Below are 20,085 nucleotides of genomic sequence, written 5' to 3' on the forward strand. Positions count from 1 at the left end.
CGGCTAAGGCTTGGAATAGCCTGCCCTTTGAGCTTAGGAACAACCATGACCTTAGGATTTTTAAAAAGCAGTTAAAAACCTTGCTTTTTATTAATCTTCCAGCCGTGGTCTACGTCTCCCTGTCTCTTCTGAATTGGCTTTCGCGCCGGGACACTTCCGAGTATCCGTGCGCGCTACAAATGGCGGATAACATACAGCCACACAAACCATTGAACAAGTGAGTTTACAGGAGACTGAAAGATGAGGGCTGAGATTGGGGTACACTGGAGCTTCACCAATGTGGAACCTGAAAATCAAATTTTAGGCGTTAAACAGAAGAGCTTTCCCACAAAACACTTAAGATTGAGTTTAAACAAACAGTTATTGAAATAAGATTTACACTAGTTACCTAAAGAAACCAAATGCTAATTTTTTCGAGGAGACCATGGTCGGAAGGAAGGATTGTTGCTTCCTGTATTTAAGTAGGATCAAAGCAAACACAAGGAAATTATGGACGGAGCACTCACTCCCAGTCACAGATCTGGGTTGAATCCATCATTGTTCTTTAGCTCACTTCGCCACCTCAGTTCGGATCCAGCCATATGCAAATCAGTCTTGACCCTGTGCCTCATGGGAACAGTCCAGCCCGAACTGGCAAGCCAGGTCTTCCCTGGACCGGAAGAACAAGTTACTTACCTTCAGTAACGCATTATTTGGTAGGGACTCTAACTGCAGGTTACTTCCCTTTGAATTTCCCTGGGGTCAGGCTGGATCCGGAAACTTTTGCTGAGCAATACCCCTTGTGCTGCTCAATTCGGCTCCGCTTGACATTGTTGGCCTCGGTAGCGTCTGTTATGATGTCGCGGTGCCTGCATAGGCACCACCCAGGCGCGCGGACGTCACTACTTTCCGTTTTTCCACACCAGAAGCACAGAGCCACGAAGTGACTGACGTAAACGTGTGCAAACTAGGGCCCTGAAGGGGGAGTAACCCTAGACCTACAACATCAGTCCACAAAGCTGGGAGGCATGGGTGGGTCTGTAAGGAATCTGCAGCTAGAAAGAGTCTCTACCAGATAATGCGTTACCGAAGGCAAGTAACTTTTTCATCTGATAGAGACTTCAAGCTGCAGATTCCTTACCTTTGAATCAGATACCCAAGCCATACCATCCCGGCAGTGGGTTGCAGACTCATGAGCTAGACTAAAGTCTTGCAGGACTGAGCGGGCAAAGTGCCCCTCCCTGCGCACTTGACCATTAAGGCAATAATGTTTTGCGAACGTGTGCAATGATGCCCACGTCGCTGCCTGACAGATGTCTTGGACTGGGACACCCCGTGCCAAGACCGTAGTCCCAGCCTTTCCCCTTGTGGAATGGGCCCATAATCCCTCAGGGGGCGGCTTCTTCGCCAAGGCATAACAGATTTTAATGCAGAGAACAACCCATCTTTTCTGCACTGCCTTTCCGACATAACCCACAAAGAGTTGGTCATCCACGCGGAACTCTCTTATGCGGTCAAAGTAGAACGACAACCCTCTTTTTAGGTCCAGTCGATGGAGAAGCTACTCTTTCTTAGAGGGATGTGGGGGAGAAAATAAGGTGGGCAAAGTAATGGACTGACCCAGATGGAGTGGGGTCACAAACCGTTGGTAAAAATAATGCCCTGGACAATTGTGCAAAGGTTTAAAAGGAGCGCACATCCGATAAGTGAGGACCAAATTAAGGTCCCATTGGAGCATAAAGGGTGTAGGTGGAAATAAATGAACCAACCCTTTCAGAAATCTATTTACAATAGGAGATTTAAAGAGAAGGCTGGTCTGGCAGCCGCAAAAAAGCTGACAGAGCAGAAAGGTAACCCTTGAGAGTTCCCAAAGCAGAGCCCTGCTGGGCAAAGGGAAGAATGAACAAAAGGACAGCAGAAAAAGGAGCAGAAAGAGGGTCAATAGACCTTTCTGTACAGTGTAATAGTAATTTCTGCCAACGGCAGGCACCTAACGATTTAGTGGAGGGACGCCTGGCCCCAGAACAACATTAGACTTCTGGAGGAAGGTCAAAAGCAATAAACTGCCGCTGCTCAATCTCCAAGCATGGAGGCGCAGAGTTGACAGGTTCGGGTGGAGAACCCTCCCCTGCTGCTGCGACAAAAGATCCTCACGAAGGGGCAGCCTGATCGGAGGAAAGACACTCATGCTCAGAAGCTCTGGACACCAGCCTCTCCTTGCCCAGTCCGGCGCCACAAGTATAACTTGGGCCCAGTCGCTCCTGATCTTCAGAACACTGGGCAGCAGTTATATGTGCGGAAAGGCGTACAACAGGCCTGAGCTGCACTCGCGCCGAAATGCGTCACCGCCTTGAAAATTACAGCGCGCAGCACTGCTGACATTGCGCGTTCTCTTCGGAGGCGAACAAATCTAACCAAGGTTTTCCCCACTGATGAAAGAGTCCTTGCGCCACCTCCGACTGGGGATGCCATTCGTTATTCTGAAGGCATCGACAGCTGAGATCGTCAGACCGGCGTTCAGATAACCTGCCAGGTGTTGAACCACCAGGGTTATGCCCTGCTGTTTAAGCCATGCCCAGAGAAGCAGGGGCTCTAGACAAAGGGTCCACGACCCCACCACGCCTTGCTTGTTGCAGTACCACATGGCAGTGGTGTTATCCGTGAACACATTCTGTGGCAAGAAAAAGGGCATATTATGTGTCATAAGGCACATTTTGCTATAGCACGATGCACTAGGTTATTAGTACACGTTACAAACTCACTGGGGAAAATGTATTCACCCCCATAAGCACTAGTTTATCACCGAAATACAGCAATAAGCAACCAAAGGGTGACAAGTTTGTCTTTGTCAAGCGCCTTCCACTGCATGACAACACACGTTGTCATGCTTTAGTAAAGATGGATCCTAGCTGGAGGTAGAAGCAAGCATTTTATTTTGTTGAAATCTGCAAATTAGGTAGCAGATAATGGATTATGTGGTAAATCCGTATCTATGCGGAAAATACCAAAGCCGCAGAATCGCATAATTCAGGTGGATGACGATACTACAAGTTACACCAAAGTTACACGGACTTAAGAGACCTCCTTATGGTCACAGACAAACTCACTGTTTTGCAATGTCATATGCTGAACCCAATTACATTAAAAAACATCACTAATGGGAATAATTATCATCAGCATCAATTGCATTGTTGATAATTCCAGTGAAGTATTTACACCACGCAATTGACAATGGGAGATGGTTTCATAACTCATAGTACAGGGGAAGTCCACAGAGCGAGTTTGTGCTCACAGACATGAATATGGCTCAGTGGGTCCAGCAGGCGTTGCAGAAATCTGTGAAATTTCCACATTATCATGGCTGTTGTGTGCTAAAAAAAAAAAAGAGAAAAAAAAGAAAGAATCAGTGTAGTATAAATAATCCAGGCCAATGGAGTAATGGAAGACCAAATTATGTTGCAGCGTTTACTAATTAACTGTATTGTGTTCTCTTTATATAGTGCTCTCCTGCCCCTTGTGAGGCTCAAAGCGCTTAAATTATGCATCATGGAAGAGCAAATTATGTGACACAAGAGGTCATTAAAGACAAATTGACCATATTCTCTATCAACAATAGCAGCCCCATGCAGATTTATTATTTTTATTAAGCAAGCTTATTACAGCACAGCTCCCAATTTTTGAGCTGCCAATGTCTTGTGTAGTTGCTTGCTTTCCACACGGTTATGTCGACTGCATACATTGTCTCTCAGGAGAGATGGTTTGAGCAGAAATGTCACACGAGGATAACACCAACGAGAGAAGGGTGTGTAAGATAACTTCTGCTGTAGTGCTGGCTATGAATTTATCTCTTTTCTTTGCCTTTTTCTCAATAGTGAAGTGTGCTAGAAGCTCCGTATTTCCCTCGTAGTTTTTGTAGTAACTTTAGAGCCCCTGTTCTATGTATGCCGAGAGTTTGTTTTGTCAGACTGTTCATGCATGTGATGTAGCTACATCGTGTGCTTTCTTCCTTTCACCTCAAGATGTCACTGTCATGTAACATTTTGCAGACCATGACCACAGGCTTTTAAAATTACCAAAATTAAGTGGCTGGAAATCAGTGTGAAAGAAAAAACTAGTGAAAGTGAGCATGAGATAGATATGAAATGGCTCTAGTCAGTTTGACTGTGGGGGTAGCTTAACATTGTGCGATTCTGTGCAAATTACTTTAATGTCCCATGCCGAAAAAAATGAATATGAAAGTGTGCAATGTAACTGGTTCTCAAGTAAAGCGCTCACCGAGCAGCACCGCACGCCCGCTGCAGCAGCTCCTATCAAAGCACAAAAGCTGGTCTTTTACGGCTGTCGGCGACAAGGAAATTGAAGAGGGCAGAGTTAAAGGTGCAGCGGAGTACGAGGAGTAATAAAGGGGCAGGCACCGGCCATTCGGAGGAGCTGGACAAACACCAGCAGGAAACAAAGGCAAGCAGCAACTTAGGAGGGTTTCGGAGGATAGGGAAATCCTCTCTTTAAAATCAGGGAAAGAAAATTACCTTGCGTCTGGCATTTGATCTCGGTCTTTGAATTCACAGCAAATGTGAGGATATAACAAGAATTACAGCCCTGTTTACATAAACAGAAGTGGGAGCACAGGCAAACAATAACACGAGCATGGAAACATCATTTTGGTCAAATGCTCTTAGAGAAAGGGAAAAGTTGTCCCTTAACAGACAAGTGGAAGGGTACAAGTGCTGGGACATTTCTCCGTGGAGTGAAAAGGAGGGACAAATAGGAAAGACTGACCACTTGCAAGTAAGGATTTTTAAAGGACACAAACAAACCAATAAAAAGCAGTAAGCCCACAGAGTACTATATACTTAAGTATATGAAGGATATACTAAAGTATGTACAAGACGTCTCGAAAGCGCGACCTAAAAATGGGGGAAAACCATAGTAAAAGGCAACTAAAAATTGCAACACTTTTGGAATGAATGATCATACCGCTCATTCATTATTTAAGTGAAAGCATATTTGGGACAAGTAAAAAAAAAAAAAAAGAAATCTCAAACAGATACTCATGTCACACAGAATTCACCATTAGGGACAAAGAACTTACAGCATCACTCAGTACTTCACTGTTCACAGGCAAAATGTGTTCTATACGGACGAAAGGAAGCACTAGCGACAGGATCTCCCTCAACTCCTCAATGTCTAGGTCCCGCCTCTTTACGCCTCGCTTGTTCACGCTGTGAGCTGTACCACTCAGTAAATTGGGCTCTAAAAAATATTAAAAGAATTTGGATATTAGCATAATATTGTTTGAGACGAAATACTATAGGCAACAAATCGGGGAATTTAAACAAATCTCTGGCAAAACTTCAATTTACAATTGATTTAATAAGGATTACACACAATCTGTCAATCTTTAATAATAACAAAAAAAGGAGATTAATCCAGTTGGTGAAAATTATCCTATAACAGTAGGTTTTCAACTAACCTAGATTAAAAAAAAAAAAGCAGTCTAACTGCATTCTATGCTTTATGCACACTTCAGATGCTTTTATTCAAAAGGCCCTAATCTCATAAATCAGAGATACAGCTAATCTGTACTGAGTGACATCTTTAACTTTTGACAACCAAGTGCATTAATACATTTAGACATGGTATTGCAATATTTATAACCTTTGAAATCCTAGGTCTGTGTGTACAGGTTAACAGCAGCATTGAACAAGTGGCGTACTTGCCTCTGCCAAGTATCACAACATTTTTATGACTTCTTTGAGGGGCCGATATGGGTGTTCTTTTCTTGCTCTCATTTCTTTAGTGTTACTGCCAGCACTTGAGGTAAAACTTTAATCTGTCCCATACTGGTGTTTTGTGTGCCGGGAAAGAATGAGAGACACTTACGGGGGCTGAAGAATGAATATGCTACTTACCAGTATGCATCTGTTCTTGGCATGTAGGGCTGCTGACATTCATATCTGTGCATAGATCGCCGCCTAGTGTTGGGTCCGGATGTTTGCACGTTGTTGTCCTGGAAGAGTCTTCGAAGTATCCTTGGATAGGTGACTCCTCCCCTGGACTACAGTGCGCATGGGCATCCTCTCCATCCTCAGATTGTTTTTCGCCATTGTGGCAGTGATGGAGTAGATACAGAAAGTGATGACCATGCTATACAGTAATTCTGAGAGCTGCAGCTGCTACAGGCGCCGGGGAGGAGGGAGGGCGATATGAATGTCAGCAGCCCTACATGCCAAGAACAGATGCATACTGGTAAGTAGCATATTCAGTTCGAGGCATGTGGGCTGCTGAATTCATATCTGTGCATAGAATACATAGCAGTGCCCTCTATTAGCGGCGGCTACCAGTGCCAGCTGCAGCGGTCTGAAAAAGTGTTTTGAGAACAGCCTGTCCTACAGCTGCCTGCTGTTTTGACTGCACATCTACACAATAGTGTTTTGTAAATGTGTGTGTAGTGGACCATGTGGCTGCTCTGCATATATCATGCAGGGGAATATTTCCTAGAAAAGCCATGGAAGCCCCCAATTTACGTGTTGAGTGGGCTCGTGGTGGGATAGTTAATGTGCGTTTTGCCTTTTGATAACAGATTTGAATACACTTAACTATCCATCTGGCTATCCCTGCTTTGGAGATGGCGTTACCTTTGTGGTGCGGGGCAAAGGCAACGAACAGTTGTTTTGTCTTCCTGAAGGGTTTAGTCCTGTCGATGTAGTACATGAGGGCCCTCCGTACATCTAGTGTATGTAGTGCTCTTTCTGCGACAGTTTGTGGGTTTTGGAAGAAAACGGGCAGTTCAATAGTCTGATTCATGTGGAACTGCGATATTACTTTAGGCATGAATTTGGGGTTGGTACATAGTACGACCCTGTTGGCGTGAACCTGTATAAATGGCTCTTGAACTGTTAGTGCCTGGAGTTCACCAACTCTTCTTAAGGAAGTGATCGCTACCAGGAAGGCTACTTTCCAGGTAAGGAATTGAATCTCGCATGAGTGTAGAGGTTCAAAGGGTGGACCCATCAGGCGTGTGAGGACCACGTTGAGGTTCCACATTGGGGCTGGTGGGTGGGTAGGTGGAATGACTCGTTTGAGTCCTTCCAAGAATGCTTTGATGGCAGGCACTCTGAATAGTGAGAGGTGCTGCCTGGTTTGCAGATAGGCTGATATTGCGGTCAAATGGACACGTATAGAGGTGTACGCCAGATTGCATCGGTATAGGTGTAAGAGGTAACAGATGATGTTTTGGATGGATGCGTCCAGCGGGTTAATGTCATTATTACCGCAATAAATGACGAACCTTTTCCATTTGGCTGCATAGCAAGCTCTTGTAGTGGGTCTCCTGGCCTCCTTGATGATGTCCATACAGTCAGGTGGCAGGTTGAGATAGCCAAACTCTAGGACTTCAGGAGCCAGATCGCCAGGTTCAGCTGTTGCGGATCTGGGTGCTGAATCTCTCCATGGTTCTGCGTCAAATGCGCGGGTTTGATCCGCAGCCTTTGATGCGGCACCACGGAAAGTTCGAGGAAGGTGGTGTACCACGGCTGGCGTGCCCACGTGGGTGCAACTAGGACGAGTGTCAGGGAGTGTTGTCTGAGTTTGCGAGCCACCAGCGGTATCAACGGCGCTGGGGGAAAAGCGTACGCAAATCTGCCGGACCAGTTCATCCATATCGCATTGCCCTGCGACTGCGGATGTGGGAACCTGGCGGCGAAGCTTTGGCATTTTGCGTTTTCGCTTGTCGCGAATAGGTCTATCTCTGGATGACCCCACTGCTGGAAGTACGGTTGGAGTACTGATGGGTGTAGCTCCCACTCGTGGATCTGGTGGCTGTGTCTGCTGAGCAGATCCGCCATCTGGTTGTCCTTGCCAGGGAGGTGTTCCGCCATGAGGAACATGTTCCTCTGAATGGCCCACTTCCACATGCTCTGAGCCAGATGAGACAACTGTGGAGAGTGTGTTCCTCCCTGCTTCAGTATGTAGTACATTGCGGTCATGTTGTCCGTCCGGATCAACACGACCTTGTTGCATAGATGTACTTTGAATGCCTTCATGGCCAGGAAGATTGCCATCAGTTCCAGAAGGTTGATGTGCATCTTCTTTTGTTGTGTCGTCCATAGTCCCTGCACTGTGTAGTGGAGTACATGAGCTCCCCATCCCTGGAGAGACGCGTCCGCTGTCAGTACTATCTGTGGGACAGGCTCTTGGAATGGTCGGCCCTTGCAAAGGTTTTGTGGATTCCACCAATGCAGAGAGTTGTATGCCCGACCGCTCACCAACACTAGGTCTTTCAACTGTCCTTGAGCCTGATTCCACTGACGTGCTAGGCACTCCTGAAGCGGGCGCATATGTAATCTCGCGTGCGGGACTATGAAGATGCAGGAGGCCATCATGCCTATTAACTGCATAAACACTCGCGCTGGAAGTGAGTGATTGGGTTTGAACTTGGAGATCAGCAGTTGTATGCTGTTGATCCTCACTAAATTTGGCTGAGCTGTGGCCGCCAGAGTGTCTATAGTCGCACCTAGGTACTGTTGTACGTGTGCGGGCTGGAGATGGGTCTTTGGGTAATTTAGTGAGAATCCTAAACTGTGAAGAAGGTGAATGGTGCGGGACATGTGGCTGGCACATTGCTGGGCTGACTTCGCTTGAACGAGCCAGTCGTCTAGGTAGGGGTAGACGTGTATATGCTGCCTCCGTAGATGTGCTGCCACCGTAGCTAGGCACTTCGTGAAAACCCTGGGCGCTGTTGTCACGCCGAAGGGAAGGACTTTGAATTGATAGTGCTGCCCCTGAACAGTGAACCTGAGGTATTTTTTGTGTGAGGGGTGGATGGGTATGTGGAAATACGCATCCTTGAGGTCCAGTGTGGCTAGGAAGTCTCCCTGCTTGAGAAGCGGAAGGACTTGCTGTAGAGTGAGCATGTGAAAGTGCTCTGAAAGAATGTACTGGTTCAGGGGTCTCAGGTCTAATATAGGTCTGAGTGACCCGTCCTTTTTTGGAATTAAGAAGTAGAGGGAGTACACCCCCGTACCCTGCTCGTGGATGGGTACGACCTCTATAGCGCCTTTTAGAAGCATACTTTGCACCTCTTGCTGTAAGAGCGTTAAGTGCTCTGAGGACATAGGACGGTTTCTTGGTGGTATTGTGGGTGGAGTGGAGGTTAACTCCAGACAGTAACCGTATTTTACAATGTCTTTGACCCACCTGTCCGTGGTGATGGAGTTCCACGTGGACAGGAACCCTTGTAGCCTTCCCCCGACAGGTGTTGTGGTCGGGAGGAAGGGAGAGGGCGTCACTGCTTGTTCTTGGGGAAGGACCTGGTGTTGCCGTAGCCGCGTCCTCTGCCCTTTGTACTGGAGCCGCGATATCCACCTCGGGTGTTTTTATCGTAGGTGGTCTGTGTATTGCCTTTGTTATACGTTTGTTGTGACCCCTGTCCTCTACCTGCTCCCTTGTTTCCGGGGCGACGAAAGGAGCCGCTCCGAAAGGACTGAGTTTGGAGAGCGCCCATGGACTTTGCAGTGTCCGTGTCCTTTTTTATCTTCTCAAGGGTGGTGTCAACCTCTGGCCCGAATAAATAGTCGGGGTTGACAGGCTGGTTGAGTATATTGTTCTGTACCTCAGGCTTGAATCCTGAGATCCGTAACCAGGCATGTCGTCGCAGCATGACGCTTGTGTTTATGGCCCTGGCAGCCGTGTCTGCAGCATCTAGTGCACATTTGATGGAAGCATTTGTGAGTAGCTGTCCCTCTCTGATAAGAATTTCTGCACCTTCTTTGTAGGGGTCAGGGAGATGAAGTAGTTGCTCCAGTGTGTCATAGTGCGCTCTATCGTAGCGAGCGAGGAGCGCTTGAGTGTTGGCTATGCGCCATATGTTGGCAGCTTGGGCGGCAACTCGCTTACCAGAGGTCTCTAGCACCTTGGACTCTTTGTCCGGGGGAGGAGCGTCACCTGTCGTTTGCGAGTGTGCCCTTTTGCGAGCATTCGCTACGACAATGGAGTCTAGTGGTAATTGTCCTCTGATGTAAGTAGGATCCTCAGGTGCTGATCTGTATTTCTTATCAATCCTGGGGTTTATCACCCGTGCCCTGGTGGCTTCCTTGAAAATGTCCTTGGCTGGTTTGAGGACTCCCTTCAACATAGGCAGAGTGTTTACATGCCTTTCTGAGGATGCAAAAGTGTCCATAAGAAAGTCATCTTCGATGGTATCAGAGTGAAGCTGCACCCCATGGTTATTTGCAGCACGTTCAATAAGAGCGTTGAACGCCGCAGTATCCTCTGTGGGAGATGTTTTTGCCCCATAGAGTTGTGGGTCCTGTGCATCGAGAGGTGCACCTGGGTCTACAGGGTCGCCCCAAGTGTGATCAGGGTCCTGCTGGTCATCAGGGTCTGTGTCTCCATGGTAGGGGACTTGGTCATCCATGTAGTCCTCCAACGCATCCGTGTCGGAGCGTGTGGGGGAGAATAGTTGTGGATCCTGGTAGGATGAGTGGAAAGGTTCATAAAGGAGAGGTTCTGATTCTACAGGCAGCTTCCTTTTTAGTGGGATCCTGAAAGGGTCCAACGGTGGTTCCGAAGTTATCCTTCGCTCGTGGAGAATCATCCTGCCAGTGTTGGCGTCGATGACACGTGACGGAGACGTCTCAGCAGGTGTAATCGTAGTCTGGGTGACCCGTGTCCTGAGTTGGAACATTTTCGGGATTGTTGACGGAGGCAAGCCAAAGGTAATGTTGGCTGGCACCGAAGAGGCTGCTGGAGCTTCGATCGGACCGGAACCCGACGGGTCCTGGAGGGCAGCCTTGGTTTTGCTGCTTTGTGTCGCACCAGGTCGTACTTGGGGCGCCTTTGAGGCTTTGGCACCGACCAGGTTCGTAGAGGCGGCCGTGGACTTTTTCGGCGCCGGTGGTTCATCGAGTCGAGGTGCGGAGATGACCGTTGACGTCTTCGATGCGTGAGGCTTTGGTGTCGTCGAGGGAGCGATGCGAGACGCAGCAGGCGGTGCAGCCCTCTGTGTCAGTGGCGTCGGTGCCGTGAGCCGAGCAGGTCTGTCGGCGCCGAAGGCCTTTTTCCGTTTGTCGACTCCGACGTCGCCCGCTTCAAGTTCGGCACCGAAGTCTCTCTTGGTGCGGTCGGTGCCGACGCGTTGCGCTGGCGTCGAAGGCGTGGAAGGCCTCGATCCGACCAGCGCCACTTTCGGTTTCGTTGGAACCGGAGCAGCTTTCGGTTTCGGTTTTATGGAAGGGAAACCAGCTGGTTTAAGCAGTAATGGCTGCCGCTGAATGTCCGAGGCCGGGCCCGAGGGCGGGGCCGAAGAACTGCGGGATGGGTCTCGGGTCAGGCCCGAAGGCGATCCCTCGACCGGAGCCATAGGCTGTGGCACTGGGCTTTCTTCGGTCTGAACAGGTAGGCCTTGTTCATCATTGGAGCTACTCTCTTCGGCCCCTAAGGCCTCCTCGTCGTCTCCTACCTCGGTGTCGTCTTCACCTCTGTGGAAGAGTGATTCGTCGACTTCGTCCGATCCGGATTCGTGTTCGGAAACGGGACTGGAGGGTAAGACTTCCAATTCTTCGACGTCTTCGGCCTCGTTGAAGATGTCTGCTGGGGCCGGTGCCGCGCCTCGAGTCTCGCCGCTCGTCGATTCCGTAGAGTCTTCTTGGAACGGAACCGGGCACAGGCCATGCATGTCGATTCGTCGTGGTCCGGCGAAAGTCATTTGTTGCACACCGGATGGACGTCGATGTGTGGGTACTTCGCATTGCATACCGGACACCTCTTGAATGGCGTCCTCGATTCCATCGTCGAAGTAGTCGATGAACAGGTAAATGCGAAAAAAGTCGGTGCTGAAAGTTAGTAAACTAACAAGGTTGCATCGAAAACCGATCGATAAACAGTACCGACGCGAACTAAAGGCCTTTTGGCCTCGACAAAATATTTTCCTAACTTGAGCTAAGATAGCACATCCGAACCCAATGGCGGAAAAAAACAATCTGAGGATGGAGAGGATGCCCATGCGCACTGTAGTCCAGGGGAGGAGTCACCTATCCAAGGATACTTCGAAGACTCTTCCAGGACAACAACGTGCAAACATCCGGACCCAACACTAGGCGGCGATCTATGCACAGATATGAATTCAGCAGCCCACATGCCTCGAACCATATTGTACCTTGACCCATTCCTTTCCCATGAAAGGTATTTTGGCATGGAGTGGATTGCTGCATAGTCCTTGTCCTTAGAACGGTATGCGAGTAGAATGTTTGAAATAGAGCTGTTGCATTCTCAAATTTTGCATTTGCTATTGAACATCACTTGAAGAGTCAATGCAAATACCCCTAATGTCTCCCACTTCAGCACCTCACACTACCCTCCCAATCCTTATATTATTTAGTCTAGAGTGATTTTCTAGGTCATTGTGATCCTGAAGGATAAAGTTCTTGTTCCAGCAAGTTTATAAAATTCCATTCGCAGGATAGGAGGTTACTAGACCCAGTAATGCCATGACTGCAAGTGAGAACATTTTCTCCAAGGTAATTTTTACCTTTTGTAAACTTCCTAAATCTTTCATTTTAGTTCACTCCTGCAAGAGCCTCCGTGTAACAAGGTGCCCTCACAACGAAAGGATCACTCCAAACAGTAGCTTATGATTAGCAGGAGGTTTATTCTTTACAAGAAGACCTCATCCATCCAGTCACTTCATTCTCCCAGGTCCAACGGTCATCTCCCTCAGTACACTCCTACTATGGCCTCACCACATTTTATTCATATCAATGGTCTTACTGTACAAGGTCATCAGCATATCACACACATCCCTTATTATGTTAAGCAAGCTTGTGGTAAACAGGTTAAAAAAATTATACAGCTGTATACAAGATACATATGTGAAAGTAGATTGATACAATAATCATGCAATTTTAACTTTCCCAACATCCATCGAATTTGATGAAACACTACAACAACCTAAGATAAGAGATGTTACTCATATTACCCTTGTATACTCCTATAAATAGCCAGGAGTTGTCTTTAGTCTGAGAGATCATTTGCACACCATACCATCAGGAATGTTCTTCGTTTTCTCTGAACCTTTGTTCAAACTATTATTCCTTTCATTAGTTAATGAAGTGAAACTCTCTGGTTTACCTGCAGCATCCAACTTTCTTTCAAATGGAATAACTATTCAGATTCCATATGTGGGAATCTTCCGTCTACACCGCATTAGTAAATAGTTTGGACATTCTTATTGGCTTAGAATCTCTCATAATCCCCTCTTTCATACAAGATCTTCTGCTGTCGAAATTTCTTTACAAGCTGCTACTTTTTTTTCCTCTTTTAATTCCCAGTTGTCATCCACAGGTTTTCCTGCAATTTTTTCCATGGCATCATTTACCCAGCTAGGAACTACAACAGTGTTAGGCAATCTACCATGAAACAGATCAAAAGGGTTTTTTCCCCAGTTGTAGAGTGAGCTAAATCTGTATGCCTCAACTCTTTTGTTAAGTTCTTCTTTCCAGTTCAGGTCATTATCCTTTGCTAAATGTATGGTCTCTGAGAACCCTACTGAAGTGTTCTACCATCCCATTGGTTTTGGGATGATATAACCCACACTTTATGTCTTATACCACAGTCACACAAGAATCTCTCCATCTCGTGAGAGACTAATTGTACCCCATTGTGGGTATCACTCGTGATTGGTGGACACTTATCATTAGCCAAATGACCTGAATTTCAACATCTATAGCGTTTTCCTGAAAAATGTCTTGTCTTCTCGGTGTATGTATGTTTATTCTTCTCTATTTTCTTCATGGGTTTGTTAACCACCGACACTTCCTAACCATTACATTTTCCCTTTAAGGATTCTACACATTTCAGAGAGTGTTCTATAGTTTTAGCTACTACTAACACCTCAAGTGTTGGTTCATCTTTCTTTTTAAGTTCTTCTCGTACACTTTCAATATTACAACCTAACATGAATTGGTCATTATTTCTTCTACCAGATCTGCAAATTTACAAGATGAGGCTACTTTATTTAAAACTGCAACAATTCTCAACAGGCTCCCCCCTGCTTTCGGTTACGTTTTCCAAATGGATACCTTTCTAAAATAGTACTTACTTTAGGGATATAGTGTTTGTCCAGCTTCCTTATACATGTTTCATACTCATTTAGATGTTCAGTATACTCATCAAAAATGTCAGGTAGGTGGTCAAAAACATCTTGACCTTCAGAGCCAAGACAGTGCAATAACCGCACTGTTTTCCTTTCAGTCCCTAGACTAGTGCCACTTACTCTGGAATATCTCTCAAAAACTTTATTCCATTTTAGCCATTTAATAGGTAAATCACCAGGATTAGTTAGAAAAAATGGTGGCACTAATATTTGGCATGGCGATTGAATAATATGCTCTGAGCACAAAGGATACTTGTACCTTCAGAACTGTCACATTCCAACCACTGCAGGAAAGGAAAATGCTATGTAGCCAGTATGCATCTGTTCTTGGCATGTAGAGCTGTAGAATCTCATGCTTTGCTTAAGATCGCCATCTAGTGTTGAGTCCGGATGTTTGCACTTTGCTTTTCTGGAAGAAGTTTTCCCTAGTCACGAGGTAGGGGGCTCCTCCCCTAGGTGATAGTACGCATGGTCATCGGCTCAATCTTTTAGATTGTTTTCCGCAGAGGGTAAGAAAATGGAGTAGTAGTAAAGAGTAGAGATGTCCATGCGTAAGTATTCATAGTAAAACAGAGAACTATAGCAGTTAGAGATTCCCGGGGAGGTGGGTGGGCGAATGAGATTCTACTGCTTGGCTCACATTAGCTTGTTGCCTAGCTAACACATCTACACAATAGTGTTTGGTGAATGTGTGTGGTGTAGACCATGTTGCAGCTTTGCAGATATCAGTAATAGGGATATTACCTGAGAAAGCCACAGTAGCCCCTAACTTGCGAGTGGAATGTGCTTTAGGGGGTATTGGGAGAGTCCTTTTGGCTTTTTGATAACAACTCTGAATACACTTGACAATCCACCAAGCAATTCCTGATTTGGAGATAGGATTGTCTTCGTGAGGTGGTGCAAAAGCTACAAATAGTAGTTTGGTTTTAAGAAATGATTTTGTTCATTCAGTGTAATAAAAAAAGAGCTCCTGACATCTAAGGTATGTAAAGCTCGTTATGCAACAGAGTCAGGTTGAGGGAAGAATACAGGTAATTCAACTGACTGATTGATGTGAAATGCAGATACAAACTTAGGTAAGAATTTAGGGTTGGGAAGAAGGACCACTATCTTAATGTAACTGGAAAAAGGGTTCTTCTATGGTTCGTGCCTGTAGTTCACCCACTCTCCTAAATGAAGTGATTGCAATGAGGAAGGCTGTTTTCCAAGTAAGGAACTGTAGTTCACATTTGTGCATGGGTTCAAATGGCGGATTTATTAGCTTTGAGAGGACTATATTAAGATTCCATACTGGGGAAGGTGGGAGTCTTGGTGGCATTACCCTTTTTAGCCCTTCCCTGAATGCTTTGATGACAGGCACTCGAAATAGTGATAAATGTTGCCTATTTTAAAGGTAAGCTGATATGGCAGCAAGATGCAGTCTGATGGATGTATAGGCCAATGCGGACTGCTGCAAATGCAACAGGTAGCAGAGTGTGCTCTGTATGTAAGTATCAAGGGGGTTAATGTGATTGTTATTGCAATAGATGACAAAACTCTTCCATTTGGCTGCGTAGCAGGCCCTTGCGGAGGCTTTCTGGCCTCTCTAATAATGTTCATACAGTCTGGTGGAAGGTTGAGATAACCAAACTATGACTTCCGGAGCCTGATCGCAAGGTTCAGCTGTTTGGGATCTGGGTGTTTGATTTCTCCATGGCTTTGTGTGAGGAGACTGGGAGTCAAATGTAATTTTTGGTGTGGTACCAGAGAGAGAGTTCCAACATGGCTGTGAACCAGGGTTGACATACCCATGTTGGAGCTACTAGTATTAGCGTGAGGGATGTTTGCCTGAGTTTGCAAACCACTGATGGAATGAGTGGGAGAGGCGGAAAAGCGTAGGCAAATATACCTGACCAGTTCATTCATAGAGCATTGCCTTTGGACAAAGGGTGTGGATACCTCAAGGTGAAGCTTTGGCATTATGCATTTTCTGGTGTTGCGTACAGGTCTATGTGAGGGACTCTCCACGATTGGAAATATGGGTGTAGAACTTGAGGGTGAAGTTCCCACTCGTGTATTTGATGCCTCTGCCTGCTGAGGAGGTCCACATTCTGATTGTTGACTTCTGGGAGGTGTTCCACTAGGAGATTTTTGTTGTGGTGAATAGTCCACTTCAATATGTCTTGGGCTAAGTGGGACAGTTGGAGAGTGTCCCCCCCTACCCCTGTTTTTGTATGTAATACATAGCTGTCATGTTGTCGGTTCGGACTAACACAGCTTTGCCAGACAGGTGATCTTGAAAGGCTTGGAGAGCTAGAAAGATTGCCATGAGCTCTAAGTCATTGGTGTGGAGCATCTTTTGCTGGCAACTCCACAGTCCTTGCACTGTGTGTTGTTGAAGATGAGCTCCCCAGCCAGTCAAGGATGCGTCCACTGTTAACACGGTCTGTGGAAACGGCCACCCTTTTGATAGGTTTTGTATGTTCCACTATTGAGAGCAATGAGTACAGCCGCTTACCAACACTAGATCGGTTAATAGACCTTGAGACTGGTTCCACTGACTGGCTAAACACTCTTGAAATGGACGCATGTGTAGCCTGGCATGGGAAACGATCATGATGCAAGAGTCCATCATTCCCAGCAGCTGCATAAATACTCGAGCTGGAAGTGACTCAGTGGGCTGAAATTTGAGAATGAGCGTCTGAATGTTTTGAATTCTGGCTGCATTGGGATACGGTAGAGCCTTCTGAGTATTTAGAGTGGCTCCTAGGTCATCTTGAACTTTGTTTGGCTGAAGATGTGATTTTAACACATTGACTGAGAACCCTAGCTGTTGAAGCAGCTGAATGGTTAGTGAAGTGTGCTTGAGACATTGCTGGTATGTGCTGGCTTTGATGAGCCAGTCGTCCAGATAGGGAAAGACATGTATGCTTTGTCTTCTGAGATGCGCAGCTACTACCGCCAGACCTTTTGTGAAGACACTGGAGGCAGTGGTGACTCCAAATGGGAGCACTTTGAATTGGTAGTGTGGACCGGCTACCACAAATCTGGGAAATTTGCAGTGGGGCGGATGGATTGGAATATACAAGTAGGCGTCCTTTAAATCTAGAGTAGAAAGAAAAATCTCCCTTTTGCAAAAAAGAGGTAGTATTTGTTGCAGTGTTAGCATGTGAAAGTGGTCTGACTATGTAAAGATTGAGTTCTCTGAGATTCAAAATGTGTCAGAGAGCAGTCTTTTTTTGGAATTCGAAAGTAAAAGGAGTACACGCCCGACCCTTGGTGTTGTGGTGGTACGGGCTCTATGGCTTGCTTTAATAGCAGCGATCATACTTCCTGTTTGGGAAGGTCTAGGTGATCCAGGGAAAGTCTGTGCAGCTTTGGGGGAATGTTTGGAGGAGTGTTGATGAACTCCAGGCTGTAACCTGAATGGATAATTTGGAGAACCCATTTGTCTGTTGACTGCCACTTTGGAAGACATTGTGACAGTTGTTTCCCCACAGGTGTTAAGTGGTCTGGGGGGGGGGGGGGTATGGAGGTAGCGTAGGAACTATGGGCAAGTCTCAGATTTGTATTGGATGGCGAGGTACGTGTTTGGGAATTTCTAAGTCTGCCCTTTGCCGTTGTTTCCTCTAAGTGCCTCGGACGAAACCCTTGGAACCGGAGGGCTGATTATTGCCCCTACAGGTGGACGCAGTGTCTGAGGAAGTAGTTTGGATAAAAGGAGTATAGAAATGAACCACGCCCTTGTGGATACTGAAGTGCTCCCATGGATTTAGTCACTTCAGTATCCTTCTTCATTTTATCCAATGAAGTGTCTACCACTGGCCCAAAAAGGTGTTCCTTGTCAAAGGGTGTGTTTAGTATGGAAGTTTGAACTTCCGGTTTAAAACCGGATATGCACAGCCAGGCGTGCCTTCTTAAAAGAACACTACTGCTCTGGCAGATGTATCAGCAGCATCTAGGGAGCATCTAATTTGGTTATTAGAAATTAACTGCCCTCACGAACCAGGTCTTGCGCTTTTGATTTATGTTCTTGAGGGAGAAACTGGACGAGTTGTTCCATTTCATCCCAGTGTGCGCGGTCATAGCGTGCTAGCAACGCCTGCGTATACGAAATATGCCAGAAGTTAGCAGCTTGAGAGGCTTTCCTTTTTCCTTAAGCATCAAGAAGTTCAGATTCTTTATCTGGTGGTGGTGCATCTCCAGTAGTTTGGGAGTTTGCCCTTTTACATGCATTGGAAACTACTAGTGAATCTAATGGTAACTGACCTTTTATGCAAACTGGATCTGATGGGGGAGGCTTGTATTTTTATCTACCCTTGGGGTAAGGATACGTGCCCTAACTGGATCCTTAAAATGTCCCCACATGTCTGGTCATGCCTTTCAACATGGGCAACATGTGTAGACTTTTGAGTGTTTTGTAGAGGCTCAAAAAGAAAGTCCTCTTCAAAGGATTCTTATTGTAGTGGGACTCCATGGTAAGTAGCAGCCCTACTTAACAACTTGACAAATCCTACACTGTCATCTGGAGGAGAAGGTTTGGTAGGATATATGTCTGCGTCGTTATCAGTGGGAGAATCAGTATTATAGTCATCCCACATGTCTCCAGGCTGATAGTCATCATTATTATCCCAATTCCCCAATTGTCAGGTGTGTGTGGTGAGTGCTCCGGTGAAGTTGGCACAGGTATACTCTGGGGTAGAGAGGGTGAAGGAAGAGGAGGAGGGGAAGGATTTTTCCAGACAGTTCTCTACTTCAATGGTATGTGGTACTCTTCTGTAGTAGCACCTCTTTTTAAAGTCACTTTAGTGGTGCTATGCCCAGTCTTTGGGTGTATAACCAGGATTTTTTGTTTAGGATCAGGTTTGGCGAGAAGATCACTGAAAGGAATATGCTACTTACCAGTATGCATCTGTTCTTGGCATGTAGAGCTGCAGATCTATACACTGTGCATAGATTGCCATCTGGTGTTGGGCCCGGATGTTTGCAGTTTGTTTTTCTTCTTGGACAATGTTTGGAAGTCACGAGTTCGGTGACTCCTCCTTCGGTCCGTACTGCGCATGGGCTTCGGCTCCATCCTCAGATTGTTTTACGCCAGCAGGGAAAAGATGGAGCGTAGTGATAATAATAAAGAAACCCATCTGTGTTGTATCTAAATAAGATAGACTGGAACGGATACAGGTAGCCGGGGAGGCGGGTGGGCGTGTATAGATCTGCAGCTCTACATGCCAAGAACAGATGCATACTGGTAAGTAGCATATTCCGTTCGAGGCATATGAGCTGCAGATTATACACTGTGCATAGATTATATAGCAGTACCCAACCCTAGCGGCGACCACCGGTATCCGTTGCAGTGGTTTGAAACAGTGTCTTTAGTACAGCCTGGCCCACACTAGCTTGCTGCTTGGAGTGCACGTCTACACAGTAATGTTTTGTGAAGGTGTGCGGTGTTGACCATGTGGCTGCTTTGCAGATGTCATCTAAGGGTATGTTCCCTAGAAAAGCCATAGAAGCCCCTATCTTTCTTGTAGAGTGGGCTTTAGGTGGAACAGATAATGTTCTTTTTGCTTTGTGATAGCAAATTTGTATGCACTTTACAATCCACCTAGCTATCCCTGATTTTGAGATGGGGTTGCCTTTATGTGGTGGAGAGAACGAGACAACTGTTTAGTCTTTCTGAAAGATTGCGTTCTTTGTATGTAGTAAAGTAAAGCCCTTTTAACATCAAGTGTATGTAGAGCCCTTTCCGCAACAGATTGAGGTTGCGAGAAAAAACCCGGTAATTCCACCGATTGATTGAGATGGAAGGGGGAAATGACCTTGGGCAGAAATTTTGGATTTGTGCGAAGTATCACCTTACTGTGATGTATCTGTAGAAAGGGTTCTTGTATAGTGAACGCTTGTATTTCACTAACCCTTCTAAGGGAAGTGATAGCTACGAGAAAAGCTGTTTTCCAAGTAAGGAACTGCAGCTC

The 20,085-nt window shown here is 46.2% G+C and overlaps 1 protein-coding gene across 1 annotated transcript in view; it reads right to left on the bottom strand.

Moving 5' to 3' along the window:
* Nucleotides 1-20,085, bottom strand: part of BTBD7 (BTB domain containing 7) — a 486,767-nt gene that overhangs the window by 216,387 nt on the left and 250,295 nt on the right. The window contains exon 6 of the mRNA XM_085626483.1: nt 5,072-5,232. Coding sequence (XP_085482609.1) covers nt 5,072-5,232 — 161 coding nt within the window. The remainder of the gene's footprint in view (nt 1-5,071; nt 5,233-20,085) is intronic.

The sequence above is a fragment of the Triturus cristatus genome, chromosome 9, assembly GCF_964204655.1.
Source record: "Triturus cristatus chromosome 9, aTriCri1.1, whole genome shotgun sequence".
Classification (NCBI taxonomy): domain Eukaryota; kingdom Metazoa; phylum Chordata; class Amphibia; order Caudata; family Salamandridae; genus Triturus; species Triturus cristatus.